The 16,899-nt window shown below is 35.4% G+C and overlaps 1 protein-coding gene across 4 annotated transcripts in view; it reads left to right on the forward strand.

Moving 5' to 3' along the window:
* Nucleotides 1–16,582, forward strand: part of LOC127414243 (2-oxoglutarate dehydrogenase-like, mitochondrial) — a 32,527-nt gene extending 15,945 nt beyond the window's left edge. For 3 of the 4 annotated variants that reach the window (XM_051652127.1, XM_051652128.1, XM_051652129.1), the window contains 11 exons: nt 707–809; nt 2,500–2,628; nt 5,730–5,880; nt 9,851–9,978; nt 10,240–10,418; nt 11,099–11,170; nt 12,208–12,333; nt 13,112–13,184; nt 14,464–14,627; nt 14,880–15,034; nt 15,119–16,582. In XM_051652127.1, the coding sequence (XP_051508087.1) occupies nt 707–809; nt 2,500–2,628; nt 5,730–5,880; nt 9,851–9,978; nt 10,240–10,418; nt 11,099–11,170; nt 12,208–12,333; nt 13,112–13,184; nt 14,464–14,627; nt 14,880–15,034; nt 15,119–15,242 (1,404 nt within the window). In that variant the 3' untranslated portion in view covers nt 15,243–16,582. Of the gene's footprint in view, nt 1–706; nt 810–2,499; nt 2,629–5,729; nt 5,881–9,850; nt 9,979–10,239; nt 10,419–11,098; nt 11,171–12,207; nt 12,334–13,111; nt 13,198–14,463; nt 14,628–14,879; nt 15,035–15,118 lie in introns of those variants that run through there. The other variant, XR_007892769.1, reaches the window with a different exon arrangement.
* Nucleotides 16,583–16,899: the final 317 nt, after the last annotated feature.

Consider the following 16,899-nt stretch of genomic DNA (forward strand, 5'->3'; position numbering starts at 1 on the left):
TGCGCCTAACTAACTAAATGGCTAATTGATCAGCTCCTTAAGAATTTTGCAATTGGCTCAAACTCTTTGACAGCAGACTTCATATATCAGAGCCGTCCTAACCTTGTATGTGTTCAAAACGATAATCTTATGCCTTTGTTCACGCATAGCATCAGTAGCATCAGTTTTCCTGCAGTGTTACAGCTTCTTAAGATGGCAAATTGCCGGAGCTGATTTCAACAACAGGTCCTTTTGAATGTTGAAAAATGCTGCTAAATGTACATATGTGTGAAAGTGCCTTTTGTCTTTTTTGCTCTGGTGATGACACATTTCATACTTTACCCACTGACTCAGGATCTCATTCCCTGGGCTCAGAGCTACCCACTCCAGCCCCCCTAACCACACTCAGATTTGCGTCACTGTACAAACCACAATCCTCCAACCAAACCATCCCTCCAGTGCGGCTAGCTGACACCTAGTTTTGCCCAGTGACAGCTTGTTTTATTTACAACTGCATCCCTGTCACTCTTCACTCACTGACAAACCTCCTGGGTTCTGATTCACTCTGAAAATAAACTGGGACTTGAATCTCGCTGTTTTCTTAACAGCGTAGCACATAGGTGGAATGAATAATTAATTAATGTTTCACAAAAGTGTCATATATCTGAGTTTTTGATGAAGATGGTGGATGGAAGTGGGCTATCGCTATGCTATGAATTGTTTTCAGGAGGAAGTTGCTAAATATGACAAGATCTGTGAGGAGGCATACACCAGCTCAAAGGATGAGAAGATCCTACACATCCGCCACTGGCTTGACTCACCATGGCCAGGTAATTAATGTGATAGTTCACCCAAAAATGAAACCTCTGTCCTTATTTACATACTCTCATGTTGTTCCATAACCAGTATCATTTTCTGTCTTCTGTGGATCTCAAAATGTTAGCCTCAATCACAATTCACTTTCATTGTATGAAAAAAGATGCAATAAAAGTGAATGGTGACTGAGGCAAACATTCTGCTTCACATCTCCTTTTGTAGGTGGCAGCAGGGTCTAAAATTAACGAAAACCAAGCACTAAATGTGTAAAAATGGGCTTTAGCGAGTAAATAAAACATGAGCGATTCAAATCAAAAACACACAAATACATTGCGACTTGTGCATCTTCTAGCAACTATTACCTCAGTGGAAAATGCACCATTAGAAGTTCAACTAGTATATCTAAAGATTTTTTTTTTCTCCTGATTTCCATGTGCGGACACATGTGCGGAAAATTTCTTGCATTAAGCCACCAAAACAAAAATATTTAAAACAAAATCACAATGTGCCTTCATGTTTTTGTGACAGGTGCAGTTTTATATACAGTGATTATTATTATTATTATTTTTTAAAGATTTACTTATTTCAATTAAATAACAAAATTCAATCAAATTTTGTAATTCCATTAATTTAATTAAAATGACATTACAATTGAGTAATCTTTAACAAAATAATAAACCTAAATATTTTAAAGTTTTATATTTTAATTTAGTTAAAAATTACACAATTCAATTTTGTTATTAAATTGAAATGCTTAAATCTTAAGCATAAGCTTTATTTCTATTTGTTTTGTGAAGGTCACATTAAACTGACTTTTCCCCAGACCTTCATCATTTAGTTTTAGAACTTTCCAAATGCCTTTCATTTATAGATTTGACTGTTTTAGCCTTGTCCCAGACTTTCAATATTAAACTTTGAAAATCTAGAATTTAAAAATACAAATTATTACAAGTTTGAAACTGTGGTAATCTAAAGAAAGAGTAAATAACATAAACAATGTCAACATTTATTTTGTAAAAATTATTTATATACATTTTCAAAAATTTCGACTGTCCCAAAGTTTTTTCAAAAGTTAGTGTACTTGTTAACCAAGTCAACAATAGTGTCAGTAAAGAGCATGCTTGAGATGAAATATGAGACAAGTGATGTTTGAAGAAAACAAATAAACTTCAAGGTAAATATTAATTGCAAGCAGAATATTTTTATTGGCATCATTTCCAATCAAGCTGTAATTATGCCAAATTATGCAAAAAAAAAAAAAAAAAAAAAAAAAGAAAATTCTGTATTTAGGATACATCAAATGTTAACTATGAAATTAACCTTAGCAATGCAAAGGAGTCTACCATTTTATTTAAAAAACGTTACAAATGTAATTTCCATCACCGTTATTTCCACCACAGAAATCTATTAAACACAGTACAGAATTTGAGATGTGGTGGAAATGAAACAGAAATTAAATGTAAAAAATCTTTTAATGAGATTTTACTTTCTAGAAATCCACAGTGCTGAAAGTTGAACATCCATATATTTTTTATTAAAAAATAAATACTGAAAATACAATTTCAAAATACAGTTCATTCGTTATTAGCAGGCATGATGGCAAAAAGTTAATTTTAGACCCTGGATGCCAGGCTCTCGATAAAATATAAAGTATATTTGCACTCTATTAAGTAGCAATAATGATATCCCTGTTTTGTGTTCAAGACTTCTTCACACCAGATGGAGAGCCAAAGAGCATGAGCTGCCCTCCCACTGGACTAAATGAAGAGGTGCTCAAGCACATTGGTGAGGTAGCCAGTTCAGTCCCTCTAAAGGATTTTGCCATTCATAGTGGTGAGTTTCAAGTATTGTGGCATGTGAATTATTTCAGAGGTCATCTAATGTCAGTTTTAAAAAATTTCCAGACAATCCCAAATTTAAAAGGATAATCTTTATAATTGGGGGTGATGTAGCCCAGTTTTTTTTTTTTTTTTTTTTAATCTCTGGGCTGGTAACTAAATGTAAGGTTCAAACTCTGAAAGAGCTGATCCCTGAACTATTAGCCTTTTACCCTTGAGAAAGGCACTAATTTCCAGGTTGCTCCAGGGGGGCTATCCCCATTTGGATAGAATCATCAGTTAAATGCCACATTAATAATTCATTAGAAATGCTTTTAGGTGCTACATCAACAACAAATGAAGCTCCTTACACTCCTACAGTAGATTTAATCATTGTTGTGGAGTCCCAAAGGCTCCTCCCAGAACACAATATACATTCTCATGAATATTAATTAGGTTGCGCTGACACATATTCTAACTCACATCATAAAAAAATTATTGATATCAAGGTCAGAGGTCTGTAGTAGAGTATTTGCTCTTCTCTGAGAAGAAAACTGTAACATCAACAATTTAACATCAAGTTATGATTAGAAATGAAAATGTATAAAATGTATAAACAATGTAAACCTTGCATTGGAGTGTACATACATAAAATAATAATCTGTCAGTATTCCTCTGAGCACGCTCTCATTCACTTTCATTCATTTTTATTCGGCCCACAAATTTTGTGCATCAGACGTGACCTGTTTGACATTACCTGAAAAGCTTTACATGTTTGAAATAATATCAAGTGTTTAAAACTATAACAAATTGGAGTCTATAGGCAGTGCCCCTCCAGATCCAACACTCCTAAATATACACCAATTCATCAACTGCAGATTATATGTTAAATACTGTGAGCTTTGACCACTAGGGAAAAAACACTGGAAACTGACATCAAAGCATTGCAGGATGATGGTGGTAATGGTGTGGAACATCAGCAAAACCCTGAAAGATGATACATTTCTGTGATATTAGATTGTCTCATTGCTCCACACGGGTCATCATTTTCTCTCACTGAACAGCGGACACAGGGGAGCTATTGACCAGGGCGCTGATGGAGTAGCACTAAGGGACCATTGCACTTAAGGAGCCGACTCCAATCTGGCAGCCTTAAATTCTGCTAAATCGCCCTAACCACCATAGCCCTCCAGCGAAACTCTTTATTGCTTGCCTCTAAGCACAACTACCTCAGAGCATCAAACAAGCCCACCGGCAAAAGCGTTTCCCCACCACAGTGCGGTGCTTCAGTCCAGTGGGAAAATTTGTAAGAAAAACCTGCCAGAACTAATTGAGGAGTTGACTTCATGATTGGCAAGCTCTCAGCAAGCTAATCTGATGCCACACCCCCCCCCCCCTCCTCATAAACATTGACAGTGGAATGCATCATTTCACACATTATGGTATCACATATTGTAATCTTGAAGCTGAAAATGATATCTATGAAGTTAGGTATAATAGGACTGCCATTCGTAGTGTTCTGCAAATTTCCCAAAGATTAGCTGCATTACTTATTTAAAAAAAAAAAAAAAAAAATTTTAACCCCTTTTTTCCCAATTTGGACTGGCCAATTCCCACTACTTAGTAGGTCCTTGTGGTGGCGCAGTTAATCACCTCAATCCGGGTGGTGGAGGACAAGTCTCAGTTGCCTCCGCTTCTGAGACAGTCAATCCGTGCATCTTATCATGTGGCTCGCTGTGCATGACACCACGGAGACTCACAGTATGTGGAGGCTCATGCTACTCTTCGCGATCCACACACAACTTGCAGTGCTCCCCATTGAGAGCAAGAACCCCTAATCGTGACCATGAGGAGGTTACCCCATGTGACTCTCTTCCCTCCCTAGCAACCGGGCCAATTTGGTTGCTTAGGAGACCTGGCTGGAGTCACTCTGCACACCCTGGATTTGAACTCACGACTCCAGGGGTGGTAACTTGCTGAGCTACCCAGGCCCCCAGCCTGCATTTCATATTAAAATTAAAAAAAATTTAGTGATAGAAATCTTGTCTACCTAAGCCAGGACCTCTGTAAGTATTTCAGAATCAGAATAAGCTTTATTGCCAAATGTTCTCAAGTACACATGGAATTTTTTTATTTATTTTTGGTGATAGGAGAAATAAGTGCACACAGAACATTACAGTGAGACACAGAATATAAAACAAGGTAAGAGTATAAATAGACATACAAATAATAGGACATATAACAGAATGGCATATGTACATGTGCAAGTGGTAATGTATGTGCAAGGTAGGTGTATGTAGAGTTATTGAATTAAATATGAGTGAATTTACATATTTTAGCTGCACAACATATTTTAGCATCAGCTGAAATATCATTCTCAATACTCAACACTTACTGTACAATCAACTATGATATAAAGAAGGTTATAGTTACAGCTATAGTTCACCCAGAAATTAAACTTCTCACCCTCAATAAACAAACTCATACAGATTTGGACCAACATGAGGTTGAGTAGATTATGATAGAATATTCCTTGTTGAACTACAGCTTTAAGCCTTGTATGTTTTAATATGTCAGAGTAGGAAAAATTATATTTTCAGCTGATGCTGACACGGATATTGCTTAAGGTTATGGGCCTCTCGCCAATATAAATTACATTTTGAATAGATTTGATAAAACTCCCAGAACACGTTATTGTGAATGGACTCAAAAGCATGGCAGTTTGGTTCCTTAAATTCCACAAGGAATATACAGTAAATAAAAATAGAACTTTGTTTCAATCTTGCCAACTTTCCATGCATTCAACATTTGTAGAACTCTTGTTATCACATGCACACAATGACCAGTCTTTGCTAAAAAGGAAATAAATATATAATATATACTGTACAGTACAATTATAAATTATTAAGAATGTTTTAGTGATTTTGTGTGTAGTAAAAGTGGAACAAGACTCATTACAATTACTTTTATTTTAGTAAAGTATATTTTAAGTACACTATAGTATAGTTATTATAGTTATATATAGTATAGTTACTGTATTTATAGTGTCACACAAAAAAGATTTGTGGTTGTGGTGACTTTATATCTTTCTATACATAGTGTATCTTAATGTTTCAGGCTTGTCACGTATCCTTCGTGGTCGAGCTGATATGGTTGCAAAACGCACAGTGGACTGGGCCTTGGCAGAGTACATGGCCTTTGGCTCTTTGCTGAAGGATGGTATTCACGTGAGACTCAGTGGACAAGATGTGGAAAGAGGAACATTTAGGTAAGACAGTCAATCCATATCCATGGAAACTAGACACTCCTTCTGTCTAATTTATGATGTCACTGTAAAAAGGATAACTTCTTGTTTGCCATCCATTTAACTTGACACAATAATTTCTGCCATTTCTATTTACAGTGCTGTGAAAAATGATTTGCCCCCTTCCTGATCTCTTCTGTTTTTGTATATTTTTCATGCTAAATTGTTTTAGATCTTCAACGAGATATAAAATAAAACAAAAGCCAACCTCAGTAAACACAAAAACAGTTTTCAAATATATATTTTATTTTACTGAAGCAAAAAAGTTATCCAACACCTATATCACCCATATTATACTCATATATATCACTATATCACTATATTCAACTCACAGAACCCACTCTTCCATGGATGGCATTTTTGGTCAGTGTCTTTCTGATAGTGGAGTCATGAACAGTGACCTTTATTGATCCGAGAGAGGCCTGCAGTTCCTTGGATGTTGTACTTGGCTTTTTTGTTACTTTCTGGATGAGTTGTTGCTGTGCTCTTGGAAGAATTTTGGAAGGTGGGCCACTTCTGGGAAGGTTCACTATTGTGCCAAGTTTTCTCCATTCGGATAATGGCTCTCACTGTAGTTCTTTGGAGTCCCAGAGCCTTTGAAATAGCTTTGTAACCCTTCCCAGACTGATGTATTTCAATCACCTTTTTCCTCATCATTTTTGGAATTTCTTTCGACCTTGGTAGAGTGTGCTACTGGGTGAGACCTTTTAGCCAACTTCATGCTGCTGAAAAAGTTCTATTTAGGTGTTGATTTGATTGATCAGGCCTGGGTGTGTCTAGTCCAGCTGAACCCCATTATGAATTCAGTTTCATAGATTTGGGGATTTAGTAAGTAAGGGCAAATACTTTTTCACACAGGCCTAGTTGGTATTGGATAACTTTTTTGCTTCAATAAATAACATTATCATTTAAAAACTGTATTTTGTGTTTACCCAGATTGCCTTTGTTTTATGTTAGATTTTGTTTGAATATTTGAAACAATTTAGTATGAGATATGCACAAAAACAGAAGAAATCAGGATGGGGCAAAAACTTTTCCACAGCACTGTAATTTAATTTGTTATTAAATTCTAAGTGGACAAAAAAGTGCAATGAAATTACTGTACCACAGCAGGTTGCAACTTGGCACCACTTTTAAAAATTGCAAGGGATAGTTTACCCAAAATTCTGTCATCATTCTCTCGCACTCTTGTTGTTCCAAACCCATATGATGGAACAAAAGATAGTAATATGAGAGCACTTTACAATCTGTAACTGTAGTGCATTCTAGATTTCAGTTGTTGAAAATAACCACGTTTATATTTTCTGCCTTATGGCTCTATTAAAAGCATAAAATGTCAGTTCATTGACAGATGACGTCAGCTTGTCGCACACAGACAGTGTCCACTGGAAAAAGGGAGAGAAGGATACCCACATGATGCCGTCACAGTACTGCTTCGGAAGAAAACCCGTTTAATGCCACTCCGCAGCAGTACAGACACATACTCCCACATCTGTTCTTTTCTGTTTTGCGCAAGGAATTTTGGCAGCCTGGTTTGTTTATTTGAAATTGTACACATCTCCGTGAAGCTATGAGACATCAGCATTCTCCCTCTGCAGTATTATTTACTATTTTGACATCTAGATTTTCCCTCAGTGGGCTCCACTGGATGGTTTTATGATTAGCTTAGAAAACAATGAGGTTTTTATAGAACATATTGAAGCTAAAATGTGAGTGAAAAGAAGTCAGCAAAATAGCTTTTGTGTGCTATGAGCCTATTTATTGAAGTAGATTGTCAGCTTGTGGATGTATTCGGTGCTATCTTTATTTCTCCCCATCTCATGCCAAAGCTCGAGGAATGAACATATTGGTGTGCTCCAGTCTGTTAGTTCTGATTGTTACTTAGGGAGTTAATGGCTATGAGTAATTGATTCAGTCTACTGTGTTTGGGAATGCACTGAATACTATGCTTTGATCCCTTGATTGATGAAACCAACACAGAACTGCTGCACGGATTAAACTGTTAGCTCCCAAGACTCCTGGGTGTTTCCTGGGCTGCCCCACAGGTACAGGGCACTTTAGCTCAAAGAGTCACCTTTGATTTACAATTGTGATTAAATGAGCATAGCTAACAGATCCCAATTAGCTTTAACACATTGCTTATGGTTAAATTCTCCATTTCACAATATTATGTAACAGAGAAGCATACATTTCTCAAATGCAAGCTATGGTATTTAATTGTTATGCAGTGCTTATGTACACATTGGAATTGGAGATGGCCTGCACAGGACATCATTACTGTGATATTTAAGGGACTTAGGGATTGTCTAATCGCACTGGAATTGATGACTGGACTGAACATCGCATCAGAGTAACCCAGCAAAACATATCACATCTCCTGTCTGAAATCCCAGCACTTCCTTTCCACTGCCGCACATGGCCTCTCACACAGATAGGAAATAAAAAGTTAGAGTGCCTCTCTTCTGAGGTTTAACACAACAGCAGGCTTAAGAAAAGATTCCTTAAAATGACATTGCCCTTTAACTGCCACTGTTCATTCATTACTTAAAGGAATGTTCCAGGTTCAATACAACTTACGCTCTATTGCATTTCTGGCATAATGTTGATTACCTTGTTTACTTGTTCTGTAATTAACTTCTCTCTCCTTATTTATAAAAAATATATATAAAAAAAGTGCACTTAAAATGGAAGTGAATGGGGCCAGTCCATAAGCATCCTGAAAAATACACACTGTTTCAAAAGTATAGCCACAAGATGTAAACAGTGTTTGTGTTAAAATGATTGAAGTGTGATATAATCAGGGATTTACCTTTTACCGACGTTACAGTGTTTACCAGATTACAGTGTATACTGGTAGGTCGTCATGACAACTAAATTGTAATATTGAATATAACTTTCAACTGATAATGTTAATAAGTGATTTTATTAAATGCTAAAATCATGTTAACACATATACTGTTTACGTTTTGTGGCTATACTTTTGAAACAGTGATGTTTATTATGGACTGACTTCATTTACTTCTATTGAAAAGTGCCTTAATGTAACCTCGATTTTTTATTTATTTAAATAAATGAGGGATCAGTAATTTTTTTAAATTATTATTATTTTTATTTTTTTGTGGTAAACAACATTATCCCAAAAATGCTGTCAATTGAGTATTGAACTTGTATTTTACTTGAAATAAATGACATTTTTGTTCTGTTCTTTACTGTTTTGTGGTAGAGGTCCCCACACATTTTTAGGAATCTTGCAAAACAAAGGTTGTAGAAAATCAGGCAATAAAGCTGTGCTCGTTAATAAAGTGTTAAAGATGTGCTAATGAAGATAGTATAAGGGTTCCCATGGTCATGAAAAACCTGGAAATATCAGGGAGTTTTACAGCAGTTATTTCCTGGCCTGGAAAAGTGGTAGAAATTCATAATATCTTGGAAGTCGTTTATTGTGAATATAGCATTTTCTAGGTATACTCAGCTTTAAAATATTTAATAGGACAGAAATTGCTCTTTGTGAGAATCTCTATAAAATGTTTTGGTACTTTACCAAAAATGTGCATTTGCTAACTATATTTGCTAACAATCTTTTAACATCTTGGTGTATGTGAATTTTTAACATATACTAATATTTTTTTTTTAATAAGTAGTTAACATTAACATTACTTAATATATTATTAACTTACATGAACAATTGTATTTCCATAAATTAACATTAACCAAGATTAATAAATGCTGTGTGAAAAATATCATTAATTTATTGATACCTAATACATTAACTAACGTTAACTTGTGGAACCTTATTGTAACGTGTAACGAGTGGAAAAATAATTAGAAATTTATTGAAAAAAAATTACTGGAAATTCATCAAAGGTGTGAGAACCCTGACAGTTGTTTTTTTTTTTTCCTGACTAGTGCTTTATATGATTTGTGGCATTTTCAGTCACCGTCACCATGTGTTGCATGATCAGGAAGTCGATAAGCGCTTCTGTGTTCCAATGAACCATCTGTGGCAGAACCAGGCTCTCTACACAGTGTGCAACAGCTCACTGTCTGAGTATGGAGTTTTGGGTAAGAACCACCTGTGCTCATTTTAAATCTAGTTACCAATCAGAATGTGCAGAAATGTCAAATAACCAGGTTATTCCCTGTTTATGATATCTGTAAAATAACATCCAGAAATGAGCAGCCTGTGCAGAACAAGCTGTTTTATAAAGCTCTCAATATACCACTACACATGAATAAATTTTTTCAAGATTCATATTCACAATTCTTTAGACAGTTGAGTTTTATTTATTTTTTAGAGTATACTGACATGTTTATGTGGATTAGGTTTTGAGCTTGGTTTTGCCATGGCTAGTCCGAATGCCCTGGTGTGCTGGGAGGCTCAGTTTGGTGACTTCCACAACACAGCCCAGTGCATCATAGACCAGTTCATCTCTGCAGGCCAGGCAAAGTGGGTCCGCCACAATGGCATTGTTTTACTGTTGCCCCATGGAATGGAGGGAATGGTGAGTTGTTATGGTGATGGCATGCCACCTTATTCTTAACATACTGAAAATAAATGTCCTAAAGTATAATGTGCACTTATGATAATATTGACACATGCAATTACATAGTATTATTATATAGGCAGTATATTTAGGCATATTTAGTTTTTTTATCCTGGAAGAAATAGCATAAAATTACAAGAACAACTTATCTGTTGGTAAACAGATTTCAGTACATTTCAGTACATAGACAACTGTATATATATAACTTGATTAGAACTAAAGCTCTTATGAAAGCTTCACTTGCGTATGTAGTTGAAATTACACAAGACAGCAGCATAAATAAGATGTATTATTTAATCACTTACAATAGTTAATTTATTTCTGCCTTTGCCCCAGTAAGCCATATCAAAGCTACAGTTACGAGTCAGTTATATAGATCATAAGAGTATTATTGACCACCCAACTAATTTCCTTCTGGGATAAAACTCAGGGTAAATGCTGTGACCTTGTTTTTTGTTTTGTTTTTTGTTTTTTTTAAACCTTTCATATAATTTAAAGGCTAAAAAAGTTGTACTAGGATCAGTAATGATGACTCTAGTTTCATCTGAGCCAATAAATGAGGCTGTATTTCTTAAGATTAGTGTGCCGTTTGATAGACCTCATGTCGTTAGCGCTTGTGTGTTTGTACTAATGAGCAGGGTCCTGAGCACTCGTCAGCACGGCCTGAGCGCTTCCTGCAGATGAGCAATGATGACCCTGATCGCTATCCGGTGAGTGGCCTTTCCTGCAATGCCTCATGTTGATGGCACATGAGATTAAAATGTGCACACTTCACTAGAACTTAGTAATTTCCAATTTGGTTGAGGCTATAAGGAATAGTTCACCCAAACATGAAAATTATGTCATCATTTTCTCACCCTCATGTTGTTCCAAACCCATATAGCTTTCTTTCTTTGAGTATGTTAGTCTCAGTCACCATTCATTTTCAATGCTTTTTTTTTCATGAAAGAAAGTCACATGGGTTTGAAACAACATGGGAGTTTGTAAATAATGACAGAATGTTCATGTTTGATTGAACTATCCCTATAATAAAGCCCTTGTTAACACTGCCTTTCTTTTTAGTCTAGCAGTATTTCAGTCCCAAAGGCAGGGCGTTAGGGTTAAACACATGAATGGTACTAACTACAACCCTGATCATCAGTTTTTACAAAAAGCAATCATTAAACAGGGTATTGATTAAACCAAATGAACCAAAGTTATATAAATTCATTAATATCCTTTCCTGTTGAGAATGTCTTTCTAAATGTGGAAATCTTAAGCAGCAATATCGTTGTGATATCTTGTAATCTGTTATACTAATATCAAATTAATTATTATATAAATTAATACATTTTATTAATTATTTTACTAAAACATTTTATTATCAATAAACAAAAACCTTTCCTTGTCTGTCTTTTTCTTCTGCGCTAGCTTCAATACTTCTTCAGCTACTTTGAGAACTTGGCAGTGCGATACTGCAGATAATGTTGACTTTTATATGACAAATTGCTTGCTATGTTCCTCATTTGTAAGTCACTTTGGAAAAAGTGGCTGTTAAATGTAAATTTAAATTACAATATGTAAAATTGTATGCAAGTGATAGAATTGGCATCTACTTAAATATAATTATACAGATTTTACAAATGTGCAAATGACTGTTGTGTACACTTTTGCAATATTTTTTTTTTAGCACATTGTGGGATTTTTTTACACGATATTAATAGATCATTTTAATGAGCTACAGTATGTTTTATTTACCTAATTTCAGGAATTCACCAGAGACTTTGAGGTCCAACAGCTCTATGACTGTAACTGGATTGTGGTCAATTGCTCGACACCTGCCAGCTACTTTCATGTGTTAAGAAGGCAAATTTTGTTACCTTTCAGGAAGCCAGTAAGACAAAACTTTTTGCTTCGATGTGTATTTGACATTTATAATATACATGACTCATGATATAATGTACATTGGGGTCCAGAAGTCTGAAAACACATTGAAAAAAAACTTAGAATCTAATTTAAACATGAAAATGATCAAAAAGGTTTAGGATTTAAGAAAATGTAAAACAAAGAAACATTATGTATTAAAACGAATAAGAAATATTTAAGATTCTGCACTTTATTATATTAAATATATTATATTAAATAATTATTAATTTGTAATTTTATGGATTATGAGTTCTAGTACATGGTGCTGCTTTATGGTATTAAGTCTACTTCTAAATTTAGACCTGTGAGGTATGAGATTAATAACACAGCTGATGTGGTAAACAGCAAAGTGCTTGGTGGCAGTTCTGATGGATTTTATAAACTTAAAACACAACTGAGGTTTGATGGAATGTTTGAAGTATCTCCCTACGCTCTTTTGGTTCTGAGCCACTTTAATTGTCTAAAATGATTCCCTCTTGTAGATAAATGCAGAGGTTTGTGGTGCATGAGAAAATCTCTTCTTGAGCAAATTAAACTGAGCGTCTGGGGATGATATTGTTTGTTTTGTAGGAAAGTGCTCTTAATTTATTGTTTTGCTTAGATTCACTGCTGTTTTTTTATTACTATCTTTTGTATCCCCTTAGACTGTTTGAAAGTTTCCCAAGTTAAATGTTGTCCTACATTCAACTATTAAATACACTGTTTTAATTTGACTAACCACATGTTCTTATCTTATCCATATCCAGTTGATCATTTTCACACCAAAGTCTTTACTGAGGCTGCCAGAGGCCCGCTCCAGTTTTGATGAGTTGAACACAGGTACAAAATCATGGTACAAATCATTTTATCACTATAATGACCTTAAAGGAATAGTTCACCCAAAATTATAATTCTCTCATTATTTAATTATCCTTAATCCCAGTGGCGCCCACAGCCGTACACCCGTATGTACTGTGTGTACATTCAGTGGCGTTTGTAAAGTCCCCCCCCCCCCCATTTAAAATGTCACATAAAATTAACAAAGTATTACAATCACACTGATTAACAAACAGAACAAAAAGTACCCCTGTAATGGTGCATAGAGATTCATAGTACGCCACTTAACAACCTAAAAGTCATTGCGTGGGCATGTAATGTCACGTAAGTTTTCCTGCATCAAATTGGCAGCCAACATAATATGTGATATTGAGTTTGGTCAGCGTAACCATGCCTGTATCCACCGCAACTGCGGAGCCCTCATTCAGCTGTTTACGTCGCCTGAAGTCTTATCTCAGGAATACAATGACTAACAAAAGACTGAGTTGACCTGCCCTGATGAACATCCATTACGATATTCCGGTAGATGCCGAGGCTGTTCTAAACGAGTTTGACGTCACAGGCAGTTGCAGAATGAGTTTCAAATAGGTAGGACTATAATTTATTTTCATAAAGGGAGGCTATATTTTGAGAATTAGTGGTGGAATGCCCAAAGTAGATGATTGTGAAGCACAAGGTTTTTATTTTTTTTCCAATGTAAAATACTGCAAACAGCACTCAAGTTGTTGACACCATGTACGGTGTTGGTTAATTATCGTTATGATGAATCTCAGTCTTGATTTAGCATTGTTGTTGGTGGCTTGCGCCAACAACCGTTTATTCCGTTTATTGTGCGTACTACTATGAGATCAAGTTCTGCGGGCGCCCCTACTTAAGCCGTCTCAAACTCATATGACTTTCTTTCTTCTGCGGAACTCAAACGAAGATATTTTGATGGAGATATGGAGACTGCAGATGGCAAGAGTTATAATGAAAAAGGAGTTACATTTTTTTTCTCAGCCAAAACTGATCGTATAATTTCAGAAGACATGGATTAAACCACTCAAGTCGTATGGATTACCTTTGCCTTTATGTCCTTTTAGGAGCTTGGAAGTGTTGGTCCCCATTGACTTCAAATCAAATCTCAATCAAAATATATTTATTTGTGTTCCGCAGAAGAAAGAAAGTAATACGAGTTTGGGATGGCATGAGTGTGAGTAAATTATGAGAGAATATAATTTTTGGGTGAACTTTTACTTTAAACTCTGTACAGCTTTTGTGGACTAATTTATCTATATTGCAGGAACAAAATTCCAAAGGATATTTCCAGATGATGGTCCTGCATCTAAACATCCAGGAAAAGTCAAAAGGGTCATCTTCTGCACTGGCAAAGTCTACTATGAGCTGGCAAAAGAGAGAAAACAGCTGAACTTGGAGGAGGATGTTGCGATTGTCAGATTGGAACAGGTTATTGTCATTCCTTTTTGATTATGAGTATAGTGGTGCTTTCCACCATACAGTATGTCATTACAAGCCCATTCTTTCTTCAATCCCCTTTCACTGTCAAATGTAAGTGAATATGGCAAAGAGTAGCTTGAACATTCTACTAAACATCTCCTTTTGTGTTCCACAATAGAAAAAGTCTTATGGGGTTAAAACAACATGAGAGAACTATTTCTTTTAACATTTTCAAAAACAAATAATTTTTTCACCTCTTAGATATCGCCATTCCCTTTTGACCTCATCAAGGCAGAGCTTAAGAAGTATAGCAACGCTGAACTCATATGGTGTCAAGAAGAGCATAAGAACATGGGCTACTATGACTATGTCAGACCACGCTTCCACACAGTGCTGTCTAACAAGAATCCAATATGGTGAGTGTCATGATTCAGGGATAGATATGGTGTAACAAAACAAATGTATACGTTTCAAATGTAAACGTTCACACTCGCTTTTAGGTATGTTGGCCGTGACCCTGCTGCAGCCCCTGCCACAGGCAACAAGTTCACTCATCTGACTGAACTAAAGAGATTCTTGGACACTGCTTTTAACCTTGAGGCATTCAAGGGCAGGAGTTTTTGATGCTTTGCTGTCAAATATTAAAATAGTACTTAGAAATGATCATATATGATGTATGTCTCGCTATCAATGCACAATATTGTATATTTTAAGTTTTAATAAAATTTCCATGTTGCCAATTATAATAAATCACATTCAAACATATAGAACAGGACAGAAGATAACAATACATGTACTGTTTTGTGTCAATTGGTGTCATAATCACTTATAGCTGAATAAAAGTTTAGATTTGCACCAGAAATTATTTATTTGTGTTGTTAAGTAATCCCTGTTCTTATATTTATATATTTATTTGTCTTCCTTAACTGTCACACTTGGCTTCATCTTGAGACATCAAACAGATGGCATGTAGACAAGTAACAATATTCTCTGTGGCAGGGGCAATATTCTCTATAGCTTCCACAAAATATGCTTCCTTTTTTAAATTTTATGGTTCTTTTGGAATTTAAGAGTTGTGGGAAAGAGAACATCTAAAATGTAAACACTTTGAAATTATATGCACAATGTTTAGTGAAATGATGCAATATATTTCAGAGTAAATGTTAGCATTCCACATAGCACAACTTAAAGGAATAGTTCACCCAAAAATGAAAATTCTCTCATCATTTTCTCACCCCCATGTATGACTTTCTTTCTTCTGCAGAACACAAATGAATAGTAAAAAAAAGGACTTAAATATTGATCTGTTTCCCACCCACACTTATCATATCACTTCAAAGTACATTAATTTAACCACTTGAGTCTTATGACTTACTTTGCTGACTTTATATGATTTTTGGAGATTCAAAGTTCTGGCCACCATTCACTTGCATTGTGTGCACTTACAGAGCTGAGATATTCTTCTAAAAATCTTAATTTGTGTTCAGCAGAAGAAAGACAGTCACACATTTGGGATGGCATGAGGGTGAGTAAATGAGAGAATTTTCATTTATGGGTGAACTATTCCTTTAAGCTGAATTTAATAACACTGAAACTAAATATTAGTTTTATTTGCACATTGTCTTACTACATATAATGGTCATTCTATGGCTGCTTTAACATAGCTGAACCTTTATTGCAAAATAAGATGGTCTAAACAGCTGTAAACTGGATTTTACTTGAATATTGCATGCTATAATCTATACATTTAGACACTTGAATAGTGAATTTAAAGTTTTGAATGTTACATAATTTAAAGGGCAGAAGATTTAAGACGTGGTTTTCGCACTTTATAGAGATTACACATTTCTCCTTGAGTTACATAGCCTATATGATATTGTAAAATATTTTCCCATCATAACTGATTAATTGTGATAATTAATATACATTTCTTGACAATAATGCAATAAACCGTGTGGAACTCACCATCAATGGATGTTTGTTTGGTTATATAATTTATGATTTACCTGTGTGCATACATCAGAGGTGTGTCAAAGTTGCCTGTATTGATGGCTTTTTTGGACACCAGTCAGTCAGCTGATTTGGAATAATGTCTAGGTAGGCAGCTTGCTTGGTTTTGAGCCACAGTCAGGATGTTCAGAATGCGTTCCTCGCTGCGTCAAATGACCTCCTCGCACAGAGGATCAAGTCGTCCATCACCACCTTTGACCAAAGTGGAGTTTGAAAGACATCCTGTATCATCCAGCTCTCAGAATACAGAAGTGTCTATATGTTGACGCAA

This window comes from Myxocyprinus asiaticus, chromosome 23 (assembly GCF_019703515.2).
Source record: "Myxocyprinus asiaticus isolate MX2 ecotype Aquarium Trade chromosome 23, UBuf_Myxa_2, whole genome shotgun sequence".
Lineage (NCBI taxonomy): Eukaryota > Metazoa > Chordata > Actinopteri > Cypriniformes > Catostomidae > Myxocyprinus > Myxocyprinus asiaticus.